This window comes from Equus asinus, chromosome 1, assembly GCF_041296235.1.
Source record: "Equus asinus isolate D_3611 breed Donkey chromosome 1, EquAss-T2T_v2, whole genome shotgun sequence".
Taxonomy (NCBI): domain Eukaryota; kingdom Metazoa; phylum Chordata; class Mammalia; order Perissodactyla; family Equidae; genus Equus; species Equus asinus.
In genome coordinates this window covers 118,682,712-118,708,644 of record NC_091790.1, presented here as the reverse complement: position 1 = coordinate 118,708,644, position 25,933 = coordinate 118,682,712, and the positions used below count along the sequence as shown (strand labels likewise).

Below are 25,933 nucleotides of genomic sequence, written 5' to 3'. Positions count from 1 at the left end.
TCTGAAATAATTGCCATGTCATCAATTTTCGGAAGAGAAGGGAGGCTCCTCCCTCAGTGCTCACAACTGAGCTCTCGGTGTGGAAACAGGCTCCCGCGTGGTTGCTTAGGAATTCACTGGCTCTTGGCTGTTTGCTTTGCACTCCCCTTGAAGCCATAACCTGCTGTCTGCTTGAGAAATCATCGTTCGTCTTCAGAGTCAGGAGGCATCGTGCCACATAAAAAGAGGTTCTTATCTGAAACACCTTTTAGAGATTCTTATCAAGGGAAGAAAGACCAGGAGTAATGGTTACATGACTAACAGAAAACTCTAACATTCATACACTTCGACAGCCTCTCCGGCCATGTTTTTAATGTGGCTTAAAAAAAAAAAACCCAAAGAATTTTATCAGGTTTTTCTGTTTTTCCAAATTACTAAAGTAATACATGCTCACTGTAACAAGGCAAATAATTCAGAGTTGTATAAAGTTCCATTGCCTTCCCGCTTCTCGCTCCAACCTATGACCCTGAGATGACCCTTTTTAAAGCCTGGTATGTGTCACTCCGTGTTTTATTAATATGTTTACACAGTCTTACACAAACATATTTCTACACATAACACATTCCAGTATTGTAATACAACCTATTACAAATCTGGGGTAATCTTATATTGTTCTACAATTCGCTTTTCAATTTAACATTATTACCACGAACATTTTTTGAAGCCAACATACACAGTTTGACTGCATTGTTTTGAACGACTGCACAGTATTTCACTCACGCTATGAATTTACAATAATCTGTCTAGCCATTCCCCTGGTGATGAACAATTAGAATCTTTACCAATTGTTTGCTGTTACAGTTAACATACTGGCACATATTTCTCTATATATTTATTACGTTTTTTATTTCTATAGGATAGATGCCTATATGGGGGAATGATAGGTGAAAAAGAATACACACTGCCCAGTTACTCTCCCCAAAGACAGAGCCAACAGTGTTGGTGCGTGCCCCAACAACTTCGATAATACTTAACATTATCAATCTTTCTAAACATCATCAAGTTTTGTTGTTAGTGCCAGAGAGTTGATCCCAACTCCTAGTGACCCTGCATACAGCAGAGTGGAACCCTGCCAGGTCTTCTTGCGCCATCTTCTCACCTTCTGAGGCTGTATCAGACAGGGTTCCTCTGCTCTTCATAGGGTTTTCATGGCCAATTTTTTTATAAGTAGGTAGCCAGGTCCTTCTTTCTAGTCTGTCTTAGTCTAGAAGCTCCAGGGAAATCTGGCCACTTTGGGTGACCCTGCTGGTATTTGCTATACTGGTGACATAGCTTTCAGCATCACAGCAACATGCAGCTGCCAAAGTATGACGATCGATAGACAGACAGGTGGTGTGCGTCCCTGACCAAGAAATGAAACCCAGGCCACGGAGGTGACAGCACAGAATCTTAACCACTAGACCACCAGGTTGGCTATTGTCAAGCCAGTGGGTAAAAAACAATCACATTCTGTAATCTGCACTTCTGTGGGACCAGTTTAAATATTTGGCTGTTATTTTATTGTGGTTCTTATTAAAAATTATATTCATCACTTGTCAAGAAACAATGAGCTCTTTTTGTACATTACCTTTTAAAATCTTGAAGGGCACAAACCTTATATACTATTTGCTTTGTAAATGCTCCATGAAACTACAAAAATGTTAACTCACTTACTGGGAGACTTATTGCAATTCCATTACATGAATTAAACTATGGATGTTATCCAAATTAAACTATAAGATTCTAATTTTTAATCATCTGAACTAAGTGCCAATCTTAACAATCAAAAGAGGTTTTGCCAACCCTCCCACCTAGCTATCCAGTTAAACGAACAAAACATTAACAATCAAGAGAGCAACCACAATGTACAGATTATAACTCTTTAAGTAAGATGATCGCGATGATAGAGTTCCTTTGAATGGGGGTATAGGAAGGCTTATTTGGATCTGAGTGTCAAAAAAGAACCAGCCATGTGTAGATTGGGAAGAAGAGAGTACTAGAAGGTATGGTCAAAAAATAGCAAGGCCAATGAGTCTAGAAAATTGTAAGGGCAGAGAAAATAGCATGGTAGTGGGGTGGCTGGCACGGACTGAGAGGGCAGCAGATTTGGGATAGGAGGTAGGAATCAAGAGTCTTGTCTACACAGGTGAAGTTTGACATCTATTATATATCCAAGTACACATGAGGATACACAGCCCAAGTGGTGACTCCAGGGTCCAGGAAGGAGCCAGGGCTGAGGATAACGGATTTAAGAGACACCGGCAGCAAGATGCCAATTAAAGCCATGGACTCCATAAGGTCACCTCGGGGTCATCCAGAGAAGTGAAAGAGTGTATATAGAGAGACATCACATCACAGGTAAGTACTAAATGGTCTTCAAAAATATAGTGGTATTACACCATGATTTAAAGACAGGACTTGAAAACTTAGATATATCTTAAGTTTTAATATGCATTATTTTAAGGAACTCTACCCTGAGTTACCTTATAAGGCAAAAACTTCACATGGACACGCCAGTAACAATCCCTACAGTATTTCTGTGAGTTCAGACACTCATGAGTGAGGTGGTGGCATTTTAGGTGAGTCATGGTTACAGATCTATAGATACAAAATGCTCTGGCTGTATGAGTAAGCAGATAAGCATCTGTCCCAAAGCCTTACATGATACCGGGCAAGTGTTGGGGAGTGAAAGAATTTTTTTTCAAAGATTTCTTGTGTCAGATGGTAACTTAAAAACAACTGCAAGTACTCTGATTCCCACACCCTTGAGAACACGGGCCTCCTTAAATTTTGCACCCTAGGAGTTTCTCTTGCCTCGCTCTAGTCCCTGGCCAGTTGACTCCTTTTAATTGGTCTAAAAACATGAGTTTCATTTCATTTACTCAAGTGATTAAAATAATGAATGTCCATATATCAATTAAAATGTTGACATCTAAAATTAAAAGTCCCAATTTAAGGTTTGGAGAAGCCTTGAAAATTTACAAAGACCATGGCCTAACAAAAATGAAAGCAAATAGACCTCAACTAATTTCAGTCTCCTAACTTATTTTACATTGCGTAATTGGTTCTTGAAGGATCACTTTCGAAAGTTAAGAAATAGTTCAACACTGTACATCATAAAGATACAATGTAGATTTAATTTTCAGATCTCTTTACAAGTCTGTTTCCTCTTTCTGGCAATGAAAGTAACAGAAAGAGAGACTTTATAATGAAATTGAAACAAAGACACAAAAAATTCACTCAAAGATCAGTTTTGTTTTGAAGTCATTAAAACAAGTGCCAGGGATTTTCCAAAGTAGCTGAAACTCTTAAAATATTTGACGGCTTGGAAAAAAGTATTTATATATTAAATACAAGCTGAATTTCTTGATCCATGAATAAACAATTTTAGCAATCTATTTCCACGATTTGTTAAATGTATTATTTATAATAACTTACAGGTATATTATAAATATGGAACGTACAAAATCAAATAAATCCCAAGTAATAATACATAAGACTCATGAGTAATGATTTTATTCTAAAGGAAAATATAATAAACTGAAAACAGCAGTAAAAAAAGTAAAACAAAATAGACAAGAGCAATTCAGTTTGCTCAGTAACAAAACCAGATAATGAAGAAACAGTTTACTTCTAAACATCATTCACATTTCTCAGGTTCTCACTGGCTTATTCATTTAATTAGCTGTTTATAGAAAATTTAGCTTTCAACAATGGCTAAAGGAATCTTGTTTCAAAGTTTAGGGAAAAAAATTGTAATTACAAAAATTAGATATTTTAACTCCCCAAATACTACAATTAAAATTAATTTTTCAAATCAAGTCAACTAAATAAACTTAATGGTCTAAACACATTTCAAATTCTTCTCTCATACTGCAACGTAGTAATAAAATCAAGATAAATAAAAACAGTAAAGCTTAAATTTACTTTCCATAAATAACTATTTGAAAACTTTAAAAGGAGAGAGAACTACGTACTATATATTTATCCAATAGTAGAAGAAACAGCTAGCACTTTCTTAATGTCAGGTATGCAGCTATCTCATCATTCAATATGGGCTAGATAAATAAATAAAACTAAAAGAAATGCAACAAAGATTAAAGAAATAAAATCATTAGAAGATAAAACAATGATCAAAGGAACAGTTTTCACACAGAATTCAAGAGGAATGAGAGGCCATGAACAGAAAAAGCCTGAAAGGACAGAAAGAGAAAGAAATGACGACAAATGAAGTCAGGGCACCCTAAGTCAGTAACACGCTCAGCCTCAAGGCAAGGGAATCATTATCAAAATTTGGGATTCAAAAAAGAAAGAGTCTTACTCACCTGAGTGAGGAACACAGACGATATATAAAGCAAAGAAGAACAAAAGAGAACTTGGCTTCCATTTCCAGTGACAGCTCCACATTCGGCCTGAGGGTAGCATCCTGCAGGGGAAGAGAGCACCCATGAGGACACTGACTCTCAGTGAGGCATCAGGACAACACGGGCATCGGTTCCCAGCAAGGACTGAAAAATAGGAACCTTCCTCAGTCGGCTTCCGAATACAGAAGGCATCTTAAAGACGATAAACTATCTCCTTTAAGCTAAGTAGGCAAAAGAAAAAATCCATTTATTTTATTTGCCACCTGGTGGCACCTTCCTTATCAGAGACTATATAATAGGTGACCTCTGCCCGATGATGGGGAAATATTCAGATAATTCAAGAAAAAAAATAACTTATTAAAAACTAAAGCAATTTCAGCTTCAGCCTTCAGCATCACCAGTCACATGCACACCTGGGTAGCAAGAGGATGTTTCTATCCACCTCCTCCATAGTCTCCCAGAACTTTAGACCTTAAGGAAATGTCTTCATTTGATAGCATCTGCTGCTTTATAAATGGAATTATTGAAACTAAATTGCCCAAATTCTCTTCTTTCCTTGAAAATGAAGCACTGAGTCATTAACATCCAAAAAGAATAACTTCTTCATATACAGCAATGGCCATCAACGTTTTCAAATGGCTAGTAAACACTAAGTATTGTAGAAACTAGTAAATGACATTAGATGGACGGGCGGTACCTTGAAAGCTCTCAAATAATTCTCGGTACAATTCATCTTTAAACTCAAAATTATACTTAATAATGATTTAGACAGGAACATCCACGTTATCTTGCCTTAGAACAGTGGTATGACACCTTTCATTGACTCAGCCCCATCAAAAGAGGCAAACCAGTGAAGGGGGCAGCAAGAATAAAAGTCAGTCACCAAAAGGGACCAGAAACGGACTGGTGAGCAGGAGAGTCATGAGGCAAGAAGACTGTTGAGTAGCAGTAAGAAATCTCCAGATCTTAAAACCCCCAAAGGGAGTCACCTCGGCCATAAGCGGTAATCGAGAGTCACTTTATTTCTTAAAAGAAGGACAACTAATAAGATGCTTTCCAGTCATAGTAAGATCTTCTTTACCTGAAACTTGCTTATCTGGAGTCAAACGTGTAATATTGAACAGAAAACCAGAAAAGTAGGAAGAGAAATCCCAAATAGCAAAAATAGACATCGAATGAGTCCTGCACTTGCCTCAAGCGCATTTTCAACCTTTTGCTGCTAGAGTCTTCCACTGTTCGAGATCAGCTAAGCAGCAGAGACCAAACTCTAGAGTCAGCCAGACCAGGGTTTGCTACTTACCAACTAAGCAACCCTTGGGAAATTTACTTGACCACCTGTGCCTCCTGTTCTCATCTGTAAAACAGGAACAGCAATAGTACCTGGTCCACAGAGTTGCTGGATGGATTAAATCAGATCATGTCTTTTAAGAACAGTGCCTGACGCTCGGCAAGCACTTGACAAACAGTAAGCCAACACCAATCAACTGACTTTGTGGCTACTTCTGGGGTCACTTGGGAACAGAAAGGAAATGGATGATGTGTTCATGCCTGCCACGAATACAGAAGCTTGGATTGCCTGCTATTCGGGCCACGTTTTTATATTCACCAAACTAGAAGTTCCAGCATCGTGCAGCTCCTCACGGCAATTCTAAACTAGAACAAGGCTAAGGGGGCCAGCCCAGTGGCGTAGCGGTTAAGTTTGCACGTTCTGGTTCGGCGGCCTGGAGTTCGCCGGCCCAGATCCTGGGTGTGGACCTACGCACCACTTGTCAAGCCGTGCTGTGGCAGGCGGCCCACATGTAAAGCAGAGGATGGGCACAGAAGGTATGTTTTCAAATTTATCTGCCCAAAATATTTGCAATTAAGAGCAGTGTTACTGCGCATGAGAAGCTGTGACAGTAAGTCACGATAATAATGACACAGTATCATTATAATACAGTATAATACAGTAATAACGGATACAAACTCTGGAACAGCACAGAGTTGCATGCCAGGGCCTCTATTTACTGTGTGGTTTTGGGGGCAACTGCTTAAACTGTGAGCCTTTTCCTCTTCTGCAAATAGGATATTATCCACCCATTATTTTTGCACCCATCAATTATTTCCCATTGATGCTGGATGAATGAGGCGTTCCCCATTCACGCTGGGGATGAAAGAGTATGCCTCGAAGACAAAAGCACAATTACACAGTCAAAGAAGTTTAGGGCTGAGAAGGACAAAGACGAAGTCTAACCTCCACATTTCACAGAGGAGAAAACTGAGGCCCAGAGAAATAAGGGGGCAGACCAATCACGCTCGGCTGCCAGCCTTATGGATATTAACAGAAGAGAGGATCAGCCCAAGAGAACTCCCAGCTTCGAGATCTTCATGGCACATGACAATCCTCCTTTATCAACGTGTGAATAGTGGACCCTCTTAAGGTCACACGCTCTCCAAACAATACCCAGGGAATCACGGTCATTAGCTTCGCAACACTCATGCTGTTTATTTTCAGTGCTCACACAACTTTCTTCTGTTATAAAAGGTTCCGACACTTATGGGTTCCATATCCAGTCCCGAAGCTGTTTTACAAAGGCAGCCTGCAATGCCACCAGATGATAGCACAAAGGACTACCAAGCGCTTGACGCCTGCCAGCCTCAGGGCACCATCAATCCACACAGAAAAGAACCCAGGACAGGGCAAGTGCCTGTAACCAAACACAAACCATAAGACACGCCAGCTTTCATCCCTTCACTGTTTACCAAAGAACAGAAACAAACAAATTAAGAATAGAACAGAGGAAGGAAAGCACAGTGTGTCTTCTCAGGGGATCACTTAGCAAAGACACATCCCTGAGACGTAAACAACTTTCTCACAGGAATGGAAAATCCAAAATAGGGTTACTAAGGTTCTGAATGGGAACTATGGAAAACATAGTACAATCTGTCACTAGGGTTGTGGCCTCAAAGTTCTAGAGGAGAGAGCAAGAATATTTTTAAGTAAAAGAGAGTCATAGACTTATATAACCAGAAAAGAAGCTAAAAATTACACAATAGGACATCATTTCACAGGTGGAAAAAACTATGATGCTAAACTCCTTGCTCAAGATCGCATAATCGATGGTGGCAAAGACAAAAGACCCCCTGTGTCACCAGGCTTCCAAGTCACCGGTCCTTTTTGAAAACCAAGGTACCTCTATTGCAAATTCTCTCTCCTTTTCAATCTGCATAAACTAAAATTTACAATATGCTCGAGTCCTGTCTCAGGAAACTTTAGAACAATCCTTTTATAGAAATTGTTTTAAATGTGGGTATGACCTCTTGTAGACATGACTTAACCCAAATGCATCACTGAAATAATTTACAAAACCAACCATCTTCCGTCTCTTTACTCCCACTGGCGATGCTAAAAGTCACAATTTAAAGAGAAATTAGTGAATAAATTTTGAAATTAGTGGAGAAACTGATATGGTATTAATCCCATTAACGGTCAGAATTAGCTTTGTTCTTCACATCCCAACTGTATTTCTATGGTAAATCGCTTCATAAAGGGGTGTGAGGAGTGACACAGAGAACACCTGAATTCTTCCAGAGTGAAAAGAACGGTAATCTAGTTTGTTCAAGTCTGCTGCTTATAATTGTATTTCTTCTTTTGGTTAAAGACCATGTTCCTGAACCTATGCAATGAATAAAAAAAGAAAGCGCTATTCTATTTCTCAAGTTAGCTCTTTATTCATTGGATTCACCCCCGCTTCAAAAAGGCAGAAAGGTTTATTCTTCAAATCTGCACAAATCTGGACCCTCACTTGAGCTGTAACATGCATAACTGGCTTGGACCATAAGTGAAATTAAAAGGCAACCTTGAGAAACACACAGACACATAGAGTACATGAAAACTGGGGAAATCTGAAAAAGAGAGGTAAATTGTATCAAGATCCTGATTGTGATATTGTACTACAGTTTTGCAAAATGTTACCACTGGGAGACACTGAGTAAAGGGTATGTGGGTGGGATCTCTCTGTATTACTTCTTACAACCGCATGTGACTCTACAAATATCTCAATAAAAATTTCAATTAGAAAGTAAACCTTGAAGCCCTGATGTATGTTACTTACTCTCAGATGGTCCAGGGAAAAAATTACGTGTGTGTGTGTGTGTGTGTCTGTGTGTGTACAGAGAGTGCGGGCGGAGGGAAGAAGAGAGGAAAGAAAACAAATGGGGTTAATATTTACATTAAATGATTTTGCATAAAGAGTATACAAGTATTCTTTGTATTATTCTTGCAACTTTTCTGTAGGTTTAAAACTATTTCTAAATAAAGTTAAATACACACAAACACATTTACTGAAGTGTGTCAATGTTTATCTCATGACACTCTCATCACTACAGTTGTGTGTCACTTAAAGAAAGGTTATGTTCTGAAAAATGCGTGCTTAAGCGATTTTGTCATTGTGTTAACATCACAGAGCATACTTACACAAACCTAGATAGCACAGCCTACCACACACATAGGCTATATGGTACTAATCTTAAGGGACCACCATCGTATATGCGATCCATCGTTGACCAAAATGTTGTTATGTAGCACATGACTATGTTGATTATTATTGCTTTAATCATTGCCAGCTTGATAAAAGTGGCATCTCATTTGGATTTCCTTTATTTGTATTGGCATGTTCAAGTCGTTTGTATAGTTTTCTATTACAATGTAAATATTTTTCTTACTGATTTGTGATTTTTTTAATCAATTCTATACTAAATATGTTAAGCCTTTGTTACACTTGCTATAAACGTTTTAAATCCAGTAATCTTGAAGTCTTCCTTAAGGCATTCCAAATAATTCCATCCTGAGTAATGCTTACAAAGGAAACCAAGATGATACTCAGGTAGCCGCACTCACATTTTATTGGCATTTTTTGTTACTAGTGAAATGCCTTTTAAACGTTATCAGCCCAGTCACTCAGCGTGCATCTTAATGTCATCCAGTGTAGACGATGTAATAATGTCATCCAATTAGAAATGCAAATGGAAAGACACGGTTTTTGCCCAAGCATGCCACACACATTGAACAAAGTCTTCTTCTATTTAGTCTAAAGTCTAAATAATCCCCAGAAACTTTTAATCATCCCATCGGAAATGTAAACTCTGTAAGATATGGGCAGTTAGAAAAACAGTCAGGTTTAAGGAAGCAGTTGTCAGTTGATTTTTAATATACAAACTGACTTTCTTTCAAATCATTATTTCCAGAAATCAGAGGGATGTGTCCAGTTATGCAGTAAAACTACAAGCTTCTAATATTTCCCATAAGCCAAGAGACAATAGCCTCATTCACCATTCACACTGGAAAAGCACAATGTCATGTAATTTATATAAGCCATAAACGGAACAGTGGCTTCATGCAGCTTGAGACCAATTAATGCAAGTCTTGCTAAATCTATTAAATTTCTTAGGGTATGAAAAATACGCAGTCACTACAACTCCAAAATGTATTTACAAAGTCCGGAATTTCAAAACTTGAGTGTAACAATATATAAATACTCTTTCTCCACATAGTAGGCAGACAATATACTTAAGTAGAGTGTGTACTTGAATCTATTAAAATTTAAAAGATAATATAGTTTACGTTCCTCATTTTAACACTTTTAAATAAGATAGTAGGAATATTTACCTTGGAAAGATTGGTATAACTTCAATATATTCTAAGATACTTAATATCTAAAAAGAGTGTCAGATCATCTTAAACCATTCCATATGAATTATACATAGCAAAATGGAAAAAAATAGTTATAATCTAGCAAGAAATGGAAAAAATTTCAGTCAAAATAGCTCAATAAAGAAACTCAAATCAGGGTACTAAACTATATTTCATGTGATTAAATATTCTTGCTTTTACCCTATAATGACATAAGATTTTTAAATCATGTGGAATTCAAATGGACTATATAACTTAATTTCATAATTAGGAAATTTTTACATTCCTGTTGATCGGTTTCACATCTTTTATTTTAAAAACTGTTATCCATATTTTTTGCGTATGTGTAACATGCTTTTTTCCCCCCACAAGATCTACCTAGGAAAGCTGAAATGAAGCTAGACAAACATCTGCTGTTAAAAAGCCTACTATATTTTCAGGAAAAACTGAAGTTTTAAAACAAACCCACATTCATTCAAATGTGTCCCCTGTGAGCACAAGTCTTATATGAGACTGCTGGCTGCGTCCCAAAATAAATTCTTTCAGGTTATACCTTGCGGATTCCACTGGCATAAATAAAACCTTAAAATTCACAGGTGTGGAATTACTTCACATACAGTTTCAATAAAAATAAGTGGGTCCTTTCTAATTATACTGCTCACCACCAGGAACAGAGCCGCAGGCCGCTAGGCTTGTGGGTACTACTCTTTTTCCTGTTTTAAAAATGTGTGCTGGGTGGGGAGGGGGCGGGCAGGGCAGGGAAGGGCAAGACCAGCCCGAGGGGCATGTCTTTTCCCAGGTAGTAAACTGAAAGACGAAAGTGAAGTGGAAATACTCAAATAAGGTTCCTGTAGGTGGGGGAGGGAGGGTAAATCTCAATTTCTAGAAACTCTTGTGTATTAGTGGAAGGGAGCAGACTATCAGGCTACCTGCCCAAGGTTAAATAACAGAGGGAAAATTACATACAAAAAAAAGGGAACTTCTGAGTTAGCCACAAAATAAGCGTGGCCCTTTCGAGAACCACCTTTCTTCCACTGTGGAAGGCCAGGCGGTGCTCGCTGGCCCCTTCTCAGGGTGGCTCTGAGGGACCTCACCACGCAGATGACAATTCCACAGAAGCAAAACCTATTAGGTCTCTCTGACCACTAATCGCCCTATACCTCCCCGCTTCTCCTTCTCCAGAAGTCACCTCACGGATCCTATCGCGTAAATGACACACTCCTTAATTACAGTGTACAAAGTAGAACCAAGAACCTTTTCAAAAGCGCGCTTTTCCTTTTTAGCCACTCAAACCACCCAAAGATCCAAGAATAACTTCTACAGTCGAGGGTGACAATGTGCAAAGTCAACATTTTGTCAGCGTACCAGTACCTTCCAAGCCCCCCGTGCTGGTCCAGGAGAGCGCTTTCTTGGCAGGGCGAGGCCCCTGGACGGAGGAGCCTTGCCTGTTACTCCTTGTTTAATTTGAATCGAAAACACGTTTTCCCCATTCTTGAAGTTCTGCCCTCCTTCTTCGGCTTTCCGCCGCCCAAATGTGAGGGCTACCTCTCGCTGGAAAGAAAGTCAGCCGCGCACACATGTCACAGCTCCGAGTGGCAATGCCAGCTCACCCCTCAGCGCCTCGGGGGGCAAGCTGAAGACAAACCGGTTTATTGGGTCCATGCAGCTGAGGGCCTGACAAAAGCCTCCCGTTGCGGGTGGGGAGGGACAGGTGGAGGTGTGAAGGAATTCCGAGCTCGGCGGGGAGACTTACATGCTGGCATTACTGCGCAGGGGTCCTCTGGGGCCGCGCGATCATCTCCACGTCCTCGGGCTCTGCGGCTCCCCTGGGAGCCCGGCGCGCCGCGGGCGGACCTGCCCTCACGCTCTTTCTGGATTGTTCATCAGCGCTCGGGGCCGCTCCGCCCGCGCGGGGCGGCGCAAGGTGGGGGGCCGCGCCGGGGCTCCCGCGCCAACCGCGGCGGCAGGTCCCTCCTGCCGAAGTTTCAGGAAAGTGCGGGCGGGCCGCGGGGCTGCGTCCGCGCTGGCGCCCTGGCGGGCGGGCGGCTCCGGGGCCGCTCGGGGGCCCTCGGCGGGCGGCGGCCGCACGTGGTCCCCGGGCCGTCCCCCCACCCCACCCCCGGGCGCCGGCCCTCCGCCCGCCCTTCCGCCGCCAGGAGGCCCGCGCGGGGCTCAGGTGCGGCGGCCCCACCCGCGACCGCGGGCCGGGCTCGCTCGGCTCCCAGGCGGGCGGGGACGGGCAGCCCCGGGGTCGCCCCGAGTCCGGGAGACCCTCCCTCCGCGCAGGGAATTTGCAGCTCGCAGCGCAGGCGGCAGGCGAGCATCCCCTCCCCGCCCGCCGGGGGCCGTCGGCCACATGCCTGGCTTCTGTCTTCTCCTTCCTTTCCTCTCATCTGTCTGTCTGTCTCTCTCTCCTCTTCCTTCTTTTGTTCTTTCTTTTTTCCCCCCTAATAATCGGAGTGAAGGGAGAGCCCGTCTGTCTTTAGACCACATTCAGCCACCCGGTACCATCAGCACATCTCCTGGGCTCTGCAGGGATCGGGGGGAGACAGTCCCCCAAGAAGCCCGGGTCCAAACAAGGATGAAGGCTAGACTTAAGAGGAACTGAACAGGTGCAGGTTGCAGTACACCTATGCCCACCTCCGCGCCCACCACAAAGATACACCCGCTCCCCTTCTCCCACTGATCGTGGACACCCGTAGTTCCACAACTAGAGATTCGTCCTTTTGGCTCAGAATTTTGTCTTCTGTATAAATGCATCTAAATACCCCAGGGAGTGGTGACACTTTAAACCTTTGCCATTGCCCTTAGTTTGAGTCATTCAAATCTTTTCTGGAAAGAAGCTAGGGGGGCCGGGGTTGGGGGGTGGGGGTGTCTCAAGATGTGAGGTGGAAACACCCTCAGGGGTCTGAGAGTGGGTACAGAGGGATTCAGGAAAGCAAAACTTGGCAGGATAGTGACAGACTGCCTGCTCCACAATTTGGCCTGGGACCCTCCTGCCTGAAATCCAGTCTGCTGCTTTACTGGGACTCAGGGACAGGGCTAGACAAGTCACACCTTAAAAAAAAATTTGTATCACAAACAAATGAAGGGGTATTAACAGGGGCTGGGAAGATGTTCTCATAACATTTTATTCAGCAGGATTGATTTACAAATGCAAATCCAGTTACTCACTGAGGAAAGTCAGCTACCTGGCCTCCAGTGCTCCTATAAGGCAGCTGCCTGGCAAGGGGATCTGGACACGCCTCCCTGGAGATGAGAACAGAGAAAAGAAGTTCCCTTCCTCTTCTGCACTGCCAGAGTTAATCCACAAAATGCTAGAGGCAGACCTCAGATGCCAGAAGTGTACACACATGCAGAGCCAGAGGAGTCCAGCTTGAACTGTGAACATGTACACACATGCACGCATGCACAGCCACACACAGAAGGGCCAAAAAATTATATAACATTGATTGGCTACTGATAGAGAGCTGTTGGGGTGGGAAAAAAGCAGTAGAGCCGGATTTAAGCACAGACAACCACAGACAGAAAGGAAGCTGGCCCGCTGCCACCAAATCCAGATGCCTGAAATGCCAGGGTGTGTTCCTGTGACTTTTATCACTGTTTATTTTGATGAATAAGTGGTATGATTAATAGAGACATTGAATTGTAGCACTTAAGGAAAAAAGTCCCTCTATCTGACCCTCTGGTATTACAGATAGGGAAATGCGACCCTGCGATGGGAGGTCTGCACAGACTAGCTGGAAGCACCCAAGTCTTGCAATTCAACTCAGTACCCATTGCCCCAGACTGTCCTAAGGAAACTTAAGTTCCACAATTAATTTTTTTTAAGCAACCACATTTGTTATTTCACAATTTTCAGGTTTAGGAAACTGAGTGCAACTTAGCTCATTGTCTCGCACAAGACTGCAGTGAAGGGGTTGGCTAAGGCTGTGGTCTTATCTGAAGGCTTGACTGGAGAGTGATATGCTTGCAAGCTGGTACTTGTACTTTTTCCACTCATCGCATTTTAGAGCTAGAAGAAACCAGGAAACAAAGGGCAAAGAAATAGAAATAACTGGATTAGTCAGTGTTCTCTCGAGAAACAAAATCAACAGGATGCAAACATGTACACAAAGTTAAGAAACTGGCCCACATGATTGTGGAGGTGTGAGTCCAAAGTCTGCAGAGGAGGCCAGCAGGCTGGAGGCTCAGGGAACAATTGCAGTCTGAGTCCAAAGGCAGTCTGCTGGCGGAATTCCCTCTTGTCTGGGAGGGGTCAGTCTTTGTTTAGTAAGCCCTTCAACTGAGTGACTGAGGACCACCCACCTTATGGAGGGTAATATGCTTTACTCAAAGTCCAGATTTAAATGTTAATCTCATCGGAAAAACACCTTCAGAGAAACTTCCAGAATGATGTTTGACCAAATATCTGGACACCTTGGCCCAGCCAAGTGGACGCTTAAAATTAACCATCACGGTAACTAGAACAAATGTCCATATATATAGAAGACAGGAGTAGTATATTCACATGTGCTATTATATGTTAAATGTTCATATTTATGTATCAGTATTTCTATACAATACCTGAATCATAGCTAAAATATTTCAAGAGGCCAGTGTCTGTCATTGCTCAGTACATTAGTAAAACCTGTATATTTTGATACTTGTCCTCAGACTAAGGATTTCCTTTTTTTTTCCTTGGAAAGAGTATGTTAGGGAAATGGGGTGTGTAGAGGAAAGTACATGGTCTTTTAACGTAACAACCTGGGTTCAGAACTTCTTCCTGTAATTTCCCGGCACTATGAACTCTGGCAGTTACTATGTAAACTGTGGAAGCCCGATGTGTAATAATACTTATAATGTTTAACTCATAGGGTCATCAGGCAGATTCGATGAGCTAATCGTGCAGAGCACCCAGCGTGTTTCCTGGAATTTGATAATGTTGGTCGCCTCTGCCTGCCCCATGTATCATCCTAAAACTGAAAGTGCCAGGACCACATTCCTCTGCATACAGGGATCCCCTGACAACATTCCAGACGAAATGAATATTGAACATCTGTTTGAATCCTGAGCATTGACAAGCACTCGACTATGAGAAACTTCCTCTTTCTGTTGATTGAATCGAACATTCATGCCATCAACTTCCATTCAGAACAAGGACACTCTATCTTCCACAAAAAGCCTTTCAAATATCTGAAGACAGCTATCATCTCTCTCCCCAGCCTGCCCTTATTCCATTTCACAGGCCAAGTTATTTTAACCGTTCAGTGCCTGGCTCCTCATTACACACGTGACTGTCCTTCACTATCAACATGTGTCGTTATCAGTCCTCTTGACAATGTACTCACAGTGAATTTCACACCTCATCCCAGATAACAGTGGGATCTTCATCTTTCCTGAACTGGATATTACTCTTATGTAACTTAAAGTTAATATCACCTTTTGAATAGCCACATAAAATATTTATAGTAGGAAGGTGAATGGCTTTTATTATATTGATCTTCTACTATGTGCCAGGGAATATATAAATTTTATTCTACAAATCGAGTTGTTCAAGACATATATCTTAATTTGTAAGTAATTCAACCCAATTTCTGTTGTAATCTCTCATTCTGCCTTCAAATCAATTCCTCTTCTTTCTCCAGGCTTGTTGCTTTCCTCAGCAGGGAGTGTAGAAGAAATTTGGTCTCGGACTTATCCATGTCAGCAGATATCGAGCTGTGTGGTCTCGGGTCATCAGTCCACATGTGTAGCCAGTCTTGTCAGTGAGGGTCCTCCAAGTTCATGGCTCTCTCTCATCTGCCTGATGGGCCTCCACCGTCTACCAGCCACGTCCTTTCAAGCAGCTCTTCTCTCCCTGAGATCTTGACTCCTCTCTGGGTCTCTATCTGAGAGGTAGAGTGGAAGAGACCTCTCAGCATCCTGCTCTCAACACCCCCCCAACTCTCCCCCTTCCCCTTCTAACCTGTGAGAGGCACAATAGCTTCTCTTTCTCTGCTGTACCTCCACTCCCCTCGGTTCTCTTGGTGCTTATGAGAAACAAATCCAGACGTTCTGAATGCTTTCTGTTTTCTCCTCTGCCCAGTCCTTTCCAGAAGCTATGATCATACACTAGCTGAAAGCTTGAATAGGGAGAACAAGAAAGGGAAATAAATAGAGGGAAAAAGGAAAATAAGAAGTTCATCTCACAAAAATATCACACCTCCACAAATTCAGTTTTTTTAAAAAATGATTATTAGTGCTATTTTAAACATAGGAAATTGACGTTCAAAATGGTTAAGCAACTTGCCCAAGATCATGCAATGAGAAAGGGGAAGCTGAACCCACTCCAAGGGCTGCTGAGTGACTGGCAATATTGTGCTTTTCCCTCATGGCCTCTCCTTGCTGTTGGCCCCAAGTCTTTTCACGTGTGCTGTCGCCAAGTCAGAAAGCCCACCCAGCCCTAATGCGAGGTCTGGATCCAGGTCAGGGGGCCGAGGACATTTTATTTTGTTGCATTCAATCCAATTTGAAATTTGAGTTCTTCATTTATCTTAACAATCTTTTCCAAGTTTTTGCCACATGCAGATTTAATAATGCACTTTCCTCCATTTGGATGTGTAAATGATAACATGGACCCAAGCAAAGCCGCTGGGGAATTCATTGAGGGCCCTGTTTCCTGGCTATGCTGATCTGCTGGTAATCAACATTGGATGGCACACGTTTTGAACCAGTTGTTAATCTATGTTGCCTTTCACTCACCCCGTACACTTCCTCCCACTGGAGCCCCCAGACTACCACAGGACATTAAATACATCAGGAAAGTCATGTAGCTTTTATGTTTTCCTGATCTCCTAATGTAGACATTCTAGTTATCAATCCTGAACATGGGTTTGAGGATATGACTTGTTCTTGATGAGTTTTTGCTGGTTCTCAGTAATACCTCATTCTTTTCAAGTGCTCAAAAGCCATCTTTTGTGTAACCCATCCTTGACGATATCTAGGAGAAACATCAAGTTTGATCAATTCGACTTCCCACAAATCCTCCTTTCTTATGAGAAAATCAGAACAAATGATATGTTGTTTGAAAGCTGTCATGACATAACTGTGAGCCTGGTTCTTTTGTTTGGTGATGACTGTGGGCTGCTCTGAAATTTATGTACTAAAAGTGCTTTCATGTAGTGGAAGCTGCTTAGTCTTCCATGGATAATAAAAATATTAATATCACCAATAATTACCACCCTTCTTAGTGCTTCCTATGTACATGACACTTTATTAAGATAATTACATGTAGTATCTCCTTTAATCTTCACACCAACCCTACAGATACAGAGAGTTGACCTAAAAGGGTTTAGTTTTTTCTGACGGCCACACCTATACTCTCGACCAGCCCATCCTGGTCTGCCTCTACTTGCCTGGAACATTTATACAGAAGTTCCAGTGTACAGTCTGGTCAGAAGAAATGCAAAGAAAAAAGACATGAATCTAGGAAATACAACCACTCAGATCTTTCTGCTACTGCATTACCCTGTTTTCAAAAGTACTCCAAAACTGGCTTTCACTAGGTGGGTGGGTATTAATTAACGTTTCTGAGAATCTAGCTATATATATATATATATATATATATATATATATATATATGTTGCTTTTGTAAAGTTCCCAGTTTCAAAAACTGGAAAACACTTCTGAATTATACAAGAAAATCAAATATGGAAAGAAATGCAATAATGAGAGCTACATTCATCCAAATAATTATTAATTTCCCTTTTCACTCATTCATTCATTAGGTAAAAATATTGATCACCTACTTTATGGCAGGTATTGTTCTAAGCGCTGTCATTACAATAATAAACAAAATAAGCAAAGTCCCGGGTTTTGTTGGGCTTGAATTCCACTTGGGGTGGGAGGGGAAGTAGATAGTACAGTAAAAATCTAATAAAAATTAGGTGTATAGTATACAGATGATGATAAGTTCCATGAAAAGTAAAGCAAGAGAGATTAAAGAAGACAGGGATGATGGGTACTATTTTTTTCTACAGAGTGGTCAAGGAAAGCCTCACCGATGTTACTGTAGAAGAGACTTGAATTAAGTGGAGAAAAGAGCCAGGCAGTTAGAGTCATGTATTACTCAATAAGAGGGATACCATTTGAGAAATGTGTCATTAGGCAATTTAGTCATTGTGCAAACATCATAGAGTACATTTACACAAACCTAGATGGTATGGCCCACTACACGCCTAAGCTATATGGCACTAATTTTGTGGGACCATTATTGTATATGCGATCTGTCATTGACTGAAATGTCCTTATGTGGTGCATGACTGTATATGAAGAAAGAGTGTTCTAAAGAAGGAAAAGCAAGTGCAAATGCTCTGAGGCAATATGGGCTTGGCTTACACACCAGAGCAAGGGGAACAGAGAGGCGCGACTTGAGGGAGAAAAATGGAACGAGGTCTGGGGGATACCAAAAGCCTAACTTTTGTGCCTTATGTGCAATAGAACAAACTGGATTTTATTGTTAAGTAGTCATTGGAGTAATTTTGAATAGACAAGAGCATGGTCTGACATATATATGAAATAGTCTCTTGGGAGTTCCAAAGTGGGAGCAGAGAGACTATTTAGCAGGCTGCATAATCAAAGAAAGCGATAATGAACATTTGAACTAGGGCGATAGAAATGGGAATGGTGAGAAGTAATTGGACTTGGGATATTTTGAAGGTGACTTGCTGATAATTGAATATGGAATATGAGAGAAAGCAGAGTCCAAGAGTACTCTGGGGTTTTCTCTTCTACGACTGGGTGAATGGAGATGCTAATAACCGAGTTGGAAAAGAGAGAGGGAAAAGGGGGGTCAGGAGGGAAAAATCAAGTGCTCAGTTTTGAACATAGTAAGTCCAATGTTTATTAGACATTCTAACACATGCAGCTACCGCACTTGTTAGAATTTATTAGGTGTAAAATAAAAGTTAATAAATTAATTAAGCAAGCAAGCGTTTCATTCTAAGATTTTACCTCAAGTTCAATGTCAAGCTTCCTTGGCAATTATTTGTAGAATAAAATTTTATAGAAGAGTTAGAAGTTTAGTTAACTCTTGAAGATGGAACTATTTTAGCAACAATGTAGGAAAAGATGATAAATATTTGAGGGTCAGTGAGTAAATGGTCTGGCTGCAATTGTAGATCTAGAGGCTGATTGGGAAAGAAAGGCTAATTGCTGGGAGATCTGGAAGGCTCAGAGGCTCAGGCTAAGGAGTTTGACTTATTTTTAACTGACATCTGTTTTTGTTTAGCTTGATGGCAAGGAAACCATGTGATAAAAGCACTGTTTGTAGAGAATTAATCAGGATGGACTATAGCAGAGAAGATTTGTGCAAGGACAGGACTGCAGAGGCACTGGGTGAGAAAATAAATATTGTAGGAAGAATGAAAATGGAAAATAAGTAATGAGTTCAAGAGACTTATGAAGTCCAGGAAATGTGATTCTTATCTAGTGCAAACCTACATAACAGACATCTAAGCTCTTTGATGCTTGACATCATGCAGACAAAGTATGATTGGTTGGATTCTTAAGTTATGCAATTATTCGTGATCCTTTGCTATTTTGTGTGATATAGCTGTGGGAGCCATTGGGATTGTTTACTAGGATGATGGTTCTCCTTCTCCGTACGTGGTAGGATGTTAGGCATAGTAATGTGACTTGCTTTGGAAAATGGCATGTGAGTGTAAAATGAGATGTATCATTTTGGGAGAGAAGTTTTCAAAAGCAGAGTGCAATTTGTCACCATCTCTTCCTCCTGACACAGCAACTGGCAATATTATAGAATGTTGGAGATTCCGTAAGCCTGGATTCCAGAGTGAGGAAGATGTGGAACAGCTACTCCAGCCAACCTGCAGGGTTGAGTGAGTGATAAATAAGCTTCTGTTCCGATAAGCCACTAAGATTCGAGGTTATTTGTTACTAGGCTAAAATCTAGCTGATCCTGACTGATACAATAATGGTTGTTAAGGAATCAATAAAGCAATGTACACCCAAATGTCAAAGATATTTAAATAATTGAGGGACCTATTTCACGTGGAAAATATTATATTTCCATTTGTAAAGGATTGAGTAACAGATGTATCACTTGAAATATAATGATATTTGTAAGTCTCACCCAAAAGAGACAAGCCTGGACAGGAAGTAATCGTTTTTATTATGTATTTGCTTTACTGAGTTGATTCTATAAAAGCCTTCTGTGACCTGTTTTTTAAAAAATCAAAGTAAAGTAGTTTTCCAGGGATTTGGCAGAAAATGGAAAGTGTGTGTGTGTGTGTTTGTGCATGAGAGAGGGGAATATTACATTCCCCATGGGAGAATGACAAAACTGGAGAAGTAAACACCGTGACACCAATGCACTTTTCTATAATTGGAGAAAACATTGATTAATTTGGTTTTTTTACTCTTTTTTTTGTTTTTTTTTCGGGGAAGATTAGCCCTGAGCTAACATCTGCTGCCAATCCTCCTCTTTTTGCTGAGGAAGACTGGCCCTGAGCTAACATCCGTGCCCATCTTCCTCTACTTTATATGTGGGACGCCCACCACAGCATGGCGTGCCAAGCGGTGCAATGTCCACACCTGGGATCCGAACTGGTGAACCCGGGCCGGGGAAGCGGAATGTGTGCACTTTACCGCTGTGCCACAGGGTCGGCCCCAACATTGATTAATTTAAAGCTCATTAGTTAATAAGGATAAACACACTCCTTAACCCAAAGGACATCATGCCATTTGATTTAGAACTTTGCAGCCAGGAATGTAGCTATAGAGGTGAACAAGCCCTCAGTTTCACGTGTTAGATATATTGAAACTGGCAGAGTCTCTCTCCTTGACCCACTCTAGACAGGGCCCTGTGAGCCGGACTAAGCCCCATCCTTGGGCATGTCCCCAAGAGCCCAGTTTTAGCAAGAATCCCACTAAGTCAGTTGAGCCAGAATCCCCACCCTTGATATCTGATCGATGTCCTCGTTCCCACCATCCCCCAGGTAATATCTGACCTGTGTTCAGCAAGAATCCCGGCACATCAGTTCAGCCACAAGTCTCTTTTTACTCCAATGTTTCCTCTTAGTAGTTTCCCCCCAACCCCCTTTCCCAACCTTGCTCCTTGGTTATAAATCCCCACTTTTCCTTGTTATATTCAGAATTGAGCCCACTTCCACACTGAGATCTCTTTTCCTTATTGCAATAGTTCCTGATTAATATCTGCTTTTATTGTTTTAACTACTGTCCAGCTTTGTTTTTTCTTTGACAGAATACATTTCCAATATTTTCTTAAAAAGGAAATGCAGAGCCGGCCCTGATGGCCAGGTGGTTAAAATTCAGCGCGCTCGGCTTCCGCAGCCTGGGTTCCGTTGCTGGGAGGGGGACCTCACCACTCGTCTGTCAGGAGCCATGCTAGAGATGGAATTAGAAGGACCTACGACTAGAATATAGAACTATGTACTGGGGATTTGGGGATGGAAAGAAAAGAGAGAGGAAGATTGGCAACAGATGTTAGCTGAGGGTAAATCTTTCCCAGCCAAAAAAAAATTTAAAAAAACAAAGAAAGGAAATGTGATGGGAACCCAGAGAGGTATTATCCAGACTTAACTAAGCGGCTGCTGCTTTAAAAAAAATGGGAAAATAATTCTGGAAGAAAGTGTTCCAATTTAGATCGAGTCCCCATAGAGGGCACCTCAGAGAGGGTAACACTTAAAATGAGACCTGATTGACACCATGGAGTGAGCTCTGAAACAGTGGAAGGGCATCAAGGCAGAGGGGTATAACTACCATAAAAGTCTAAGGCAGGAGCACATTTAATATGTTTGAGGGGAAAGGGTGAGACAAGTGCGGCTGGAGCATAGAGGGTAAGGAGGAGAGGATAGGAAATAAGGGCAGAAAAATAGGCAGGGGCCAGATTATACAGTCTTGTGAGTTGGGTCAAAGTTGGAATTTTCTTTACAGTACTATGGTATGCTATTAAGGGGTTCAAATGGAGGCTTGACAATTGGATGCTGGGTTGAGAATGAATTCAAGAGGGACAAAATGGAAGCATGGTGGCGACTTCGGTGAGTATTGCATATTCTGGGGTGAGGGGTAATGGTGGCTTGGATTAAGGTGTTGATAGTAAAGATGAAGAGAGCAGGAGACAGATTCAGGACAAGTTTTGGAGGTTGAAGTCACATGACTTATAATGGCTTAGATGCAGAGGGCTGAGGGACCAAGGAGGACAGCTGGGTTTAGGCTTGAACAGTTGAGTGGATGGTGGTGGCAAAAGGTTAATACTGTTGAAGGGGTGGTTTTGGAGGAAAGGGGACATGTTAAGTTTGAGATGTCTGTAGATATCCATGTAGAAGATATCAAATAGGCAATTGGCATATAGATCTAGAGCTTAAGGAGCAGATTTGGAAATCATCAGCATATGAGTGACATTTAATGCTCTTAGAATGAGTGAGAATACTGTCCAGAGAGACATATAGAGAAGAGAAGGGTTGAGACCATGCCCTGGGACAAACCAACATTGAAAGAGGAAGAGGGGCCAGCCAAGAAGACAAAGTGGCTGGTGAGATAGAACTGAAGCAAGAAAATGTGTTGTCATAGAAGTAAAAGAAAAAACACGTTTCAAGAAGGAAGAAGGGCCTCGGCTATCAGCTTTACACTGCTGATAAAGATGAGATGCTTGGAAATGGCAACACAGCTCCCCAGTAACTCACAGGAGTAGTGTCGGTGGAGTGGTGAGACAAGAAATCATCATGAAATAGCCTGAAAAAAGAACAGAAGATGAGCAATTGGCAATATTCAATTTTTTTAAGAAATTTAGCTCTGAAGTGGAGCAGAACAACGGAACATGATGTTCTTGAAAAGAAGTGTAGCAGAGATGTTCTCCCCTCCAAATGGAGACACAAAAATATGTTTGTAGGTTGATATAAATGATGCCAGAAAGAAGAAGAACTTGATGAGAGTGGGGGTGGAAGGTAATTGCAGGAGTGATGGCCTTGAGAATCAAGAGGGAATGGCGGAAGAATCTGGAATGCATATGAAGGACTTGGTCTCTAATATGTCCCATCACACTATCCAAGAACGGTGTCTGATGGTATCCAAAATGGTACCAAGTCTTTGGGTGGTGAACATGATGTAGTCTACACAGAAATTGAAATATAATCATGCACACCTGAAATTGATATAATGTTCTAAACCAATGTTATCTCAATAAAAAAAGAAAAATGGCGTCTGCAAGATAGTGATTATATTCCTGGATTACCAACATCAAGCAAGAAAGTGAACTCGTGGTGGGACCGACAGGCGGTTCAACCGTCTATTGAAAATCCTCCATGAGACTGAAGGATTGTTAGGATGCGTACGAAAGAGCAATTGAGCTTTGTTCAGTTTTTAGGAAGGCAAAACTGACTTAAGATTTTTAAATCCATATTCTCCTAAGCAAAATTATGATTAGTTTAAAATTGTAACGGTTTGGAAAGATAAGTCTAAAATCATACAAACTTATACAAATTATTTTTCAGTCAAAGATATCTATTCACATGTAAACTTTTGAACATATTTTTCTAAAAGTTTATGCACACTTAAGTTCCAACTGTCTCATTGATTATTCGTTTGATATTTGGGGTGCCAATTGGTATGAAACATTGCCAGAATTTGGACTTTTTCCTTTTGTTTAATAATGCTTTTAATCATGCCTTTCCTCTGCTGCTCTTGGAGAAGCTACTTTTATTGTTAGTTAGAATTATCTAGCAGAGTCAGAACAGTTGGGAATAAGGAAAGGCACAGGTCCCCCGGGCCAAAAAATAGGACTGAAAATAAGACATGCCTATTAGACTATAGATGAGAATTGTCAGAAAAAGGAATAAGGAGTCAAATTTGTTTAAAATGGTTCAGAGAGAATTGCTACTCATGAAACTTAACCTTGGAATAGAGGTCTCAGAGAGTAAGAAATCAAGAGGTCGTAGGCCCTGGATCCAGCAGAATGAGCAGCGAACTTGGGGCTCCAGTAGAAAGCAGAGCACACTGGAAAACACACACTTGGGAACCACAGAATGCAAACCCAGGCTGTACCACTTACTCATTAGGTGGCCTTAGACAAAGATTGGTCCCTCTGAGCCCGATTCCATATCTATAAGTGGGAATAAACGATGCCCAGCTCCATTAACTGTTATTATGCTTGGAGATAGTATTTGTAAAATGTGGCAGAATTGGAGCTTAAAGATGATAGGAGCTCTTATTATTAATAAGAATTTCAAAGTAGAATCAGATTTTTCTATGGGAAAATAAAGATCCTCTTCAGGAAGAGGGTAAGATTAACTAACAGAATAAATAGCCAAAATTAGTTGTTAATTCATACCAGGTTGAATTCTGTGACTCATTTCGTGTCTGTGTGCGTTCATCCTGGATATAGTTTGTAGCCAGCATCCCTGAATTGTAGTGTAACAGATTTTGCCATCTCAGAGGTTCACGGTCTGGCTGACATGCCATGGACTGAGGACACAGATCTTGCGCTGTGGTATCTGAAGTATGACGTGATCACTGAAGATTTACCGTGTCAACATACAAGCCAGGTAAAATGGGTCTTTAGCTCACCTAAGAAGTGAAATTCTTAAAACACAATTTTAATGTATTCTTAAAATACAATTTTGTGAGCAATACCGTCATCAGAAACTACCTTTTCTGAGTCCTCTATAACCTGCCCCATTTTTGATTGACAAGAAACATACAACAAGACTCTTGTTCTCATAATTTCTCTAAAGTGCTGTCTGTATATTTGCCATTTGTATTACACTTAATTTTTTTGTAACTTCTTATTTGTTTTGTTGAAACATTCCAAAATGCCTTCTCAAATTACAGATAAAATGGTGTATTGAGCTATATCAACTTTTTTATTGTGGTAAAACTACATTTTTAAGTCTGTGGTTCAGTAGCATTAAGTACATTTGCATTGTTGTCAACTGTCGCCACTGTCCAGCTCGAGAACTTTTGCATCTTCTCAAACTGAAACCGTATCCCCGTTAACAACAACTCCCCACTGTCCCCTCCCCCCAGCTGCTGGTAGCCTCTGTTCTACTTTCTGTCTCTATGAATTTGACTATTCTAGGTACCTCATACATTTTTCCCTCCGTGTCTGGTTTATTTCACCTGGCACAGTGCCTTTCAGTTTCATCTATATTGAAGTATATATACAATTCATTCCTTTTTAAGATTGTTACTTTTTTTTACTTCCAAAGGCATAATTTATGCATTAGCTTTTTAAAAATAGACTTTATTTTTTAGAGCAGTTTTAGGTTCATAGCAAAATTGAAAGGAAGGTACAGAGATTTCCCATGTACCCCCTGCACCGATACATGCATAGTCTCCTCCATTATCAACATTGCCCACCAGAGTGGATAATATATTACAACTTATGAACCTACATTGACACATCATCATCAATCAAGGTCCGTAGTTTACATTACGGTTCACCCTTGGTGTTGTACATTCCATGCGTTTAGGCAAATGTATAATGAAATGTATTCACCACTATAGTCATGCAGAGTATTTTCACACCCTAAAAATCCTCTGTACTCTGCCTATTCATCCCTCCCTCCCCACTACCCCTGGGAAACACTGATCTTTTTACTGTCTCCCTAGTTTTGCCTTTTCCAGAATGTCATATAGTTGGGATCATACAGTATGCAGCTGTTTCACACTGGCTTCTTTATCTTAGTAACATGCATTTGAAAATTACTCCATGTCTTTTCATGGCTTTATAGCTCATTTCTTTCTACCACTGAATAATATCCCATTGTCTGGATGTACCATATTTTAGTTATCCATTCACCTGCTAAAGAGCATCTGGGTGGCTTCCAAGTTTTGGCAATTATGAATAAAGCTGCTATAAAGATCCATGTGCAGATTTTTG

The 25,933-nt window shown here is 41.0% G+C and overlaps 1 protein-coding gene across 11 annotated transcripts in view; it reads right to left on the bottom strand.

Annotated features, from left to right (window-relative positions):
• The window catches only part of ADGRG6 (adhesion G protein-coupled receptor G6), a 133,779-nt gene extending 120,520 nt beyond the window's left edge, over positions 1-13,259 (bottom strand). For 4 of the 11 annotated variants that reach the window (XM_070506363.1, XM_014854869.3, XM_070506367.1 and 1 more), the window contains exons 1-2: positions 11,807-12,113; positions 4,344-4,444 (exon numbers count right to left, since the gene is read on the bottom strand). In XM_070506363.1, coding sequence (XP_070362464.1) covers positions 4,344-4,444; positions 11,807-11,808 — 103 coding nt within the window. In that variant the 5' untranslated portion in view covers positions 11,809-12,113. Of the gene's footprint in view, positions 1-4,343; positions 4,445-11,418; positions 12,114-13,227 lie in introns of those variants that run through there. The other 7 variants (XM_070506332.1, XM_070506373.1, XM_070506355.1 and 4 more) reach the window with 6 other exon arrangements.
• Positions 13,260-25,933: the final 12,674 nt, after the last annotated feature.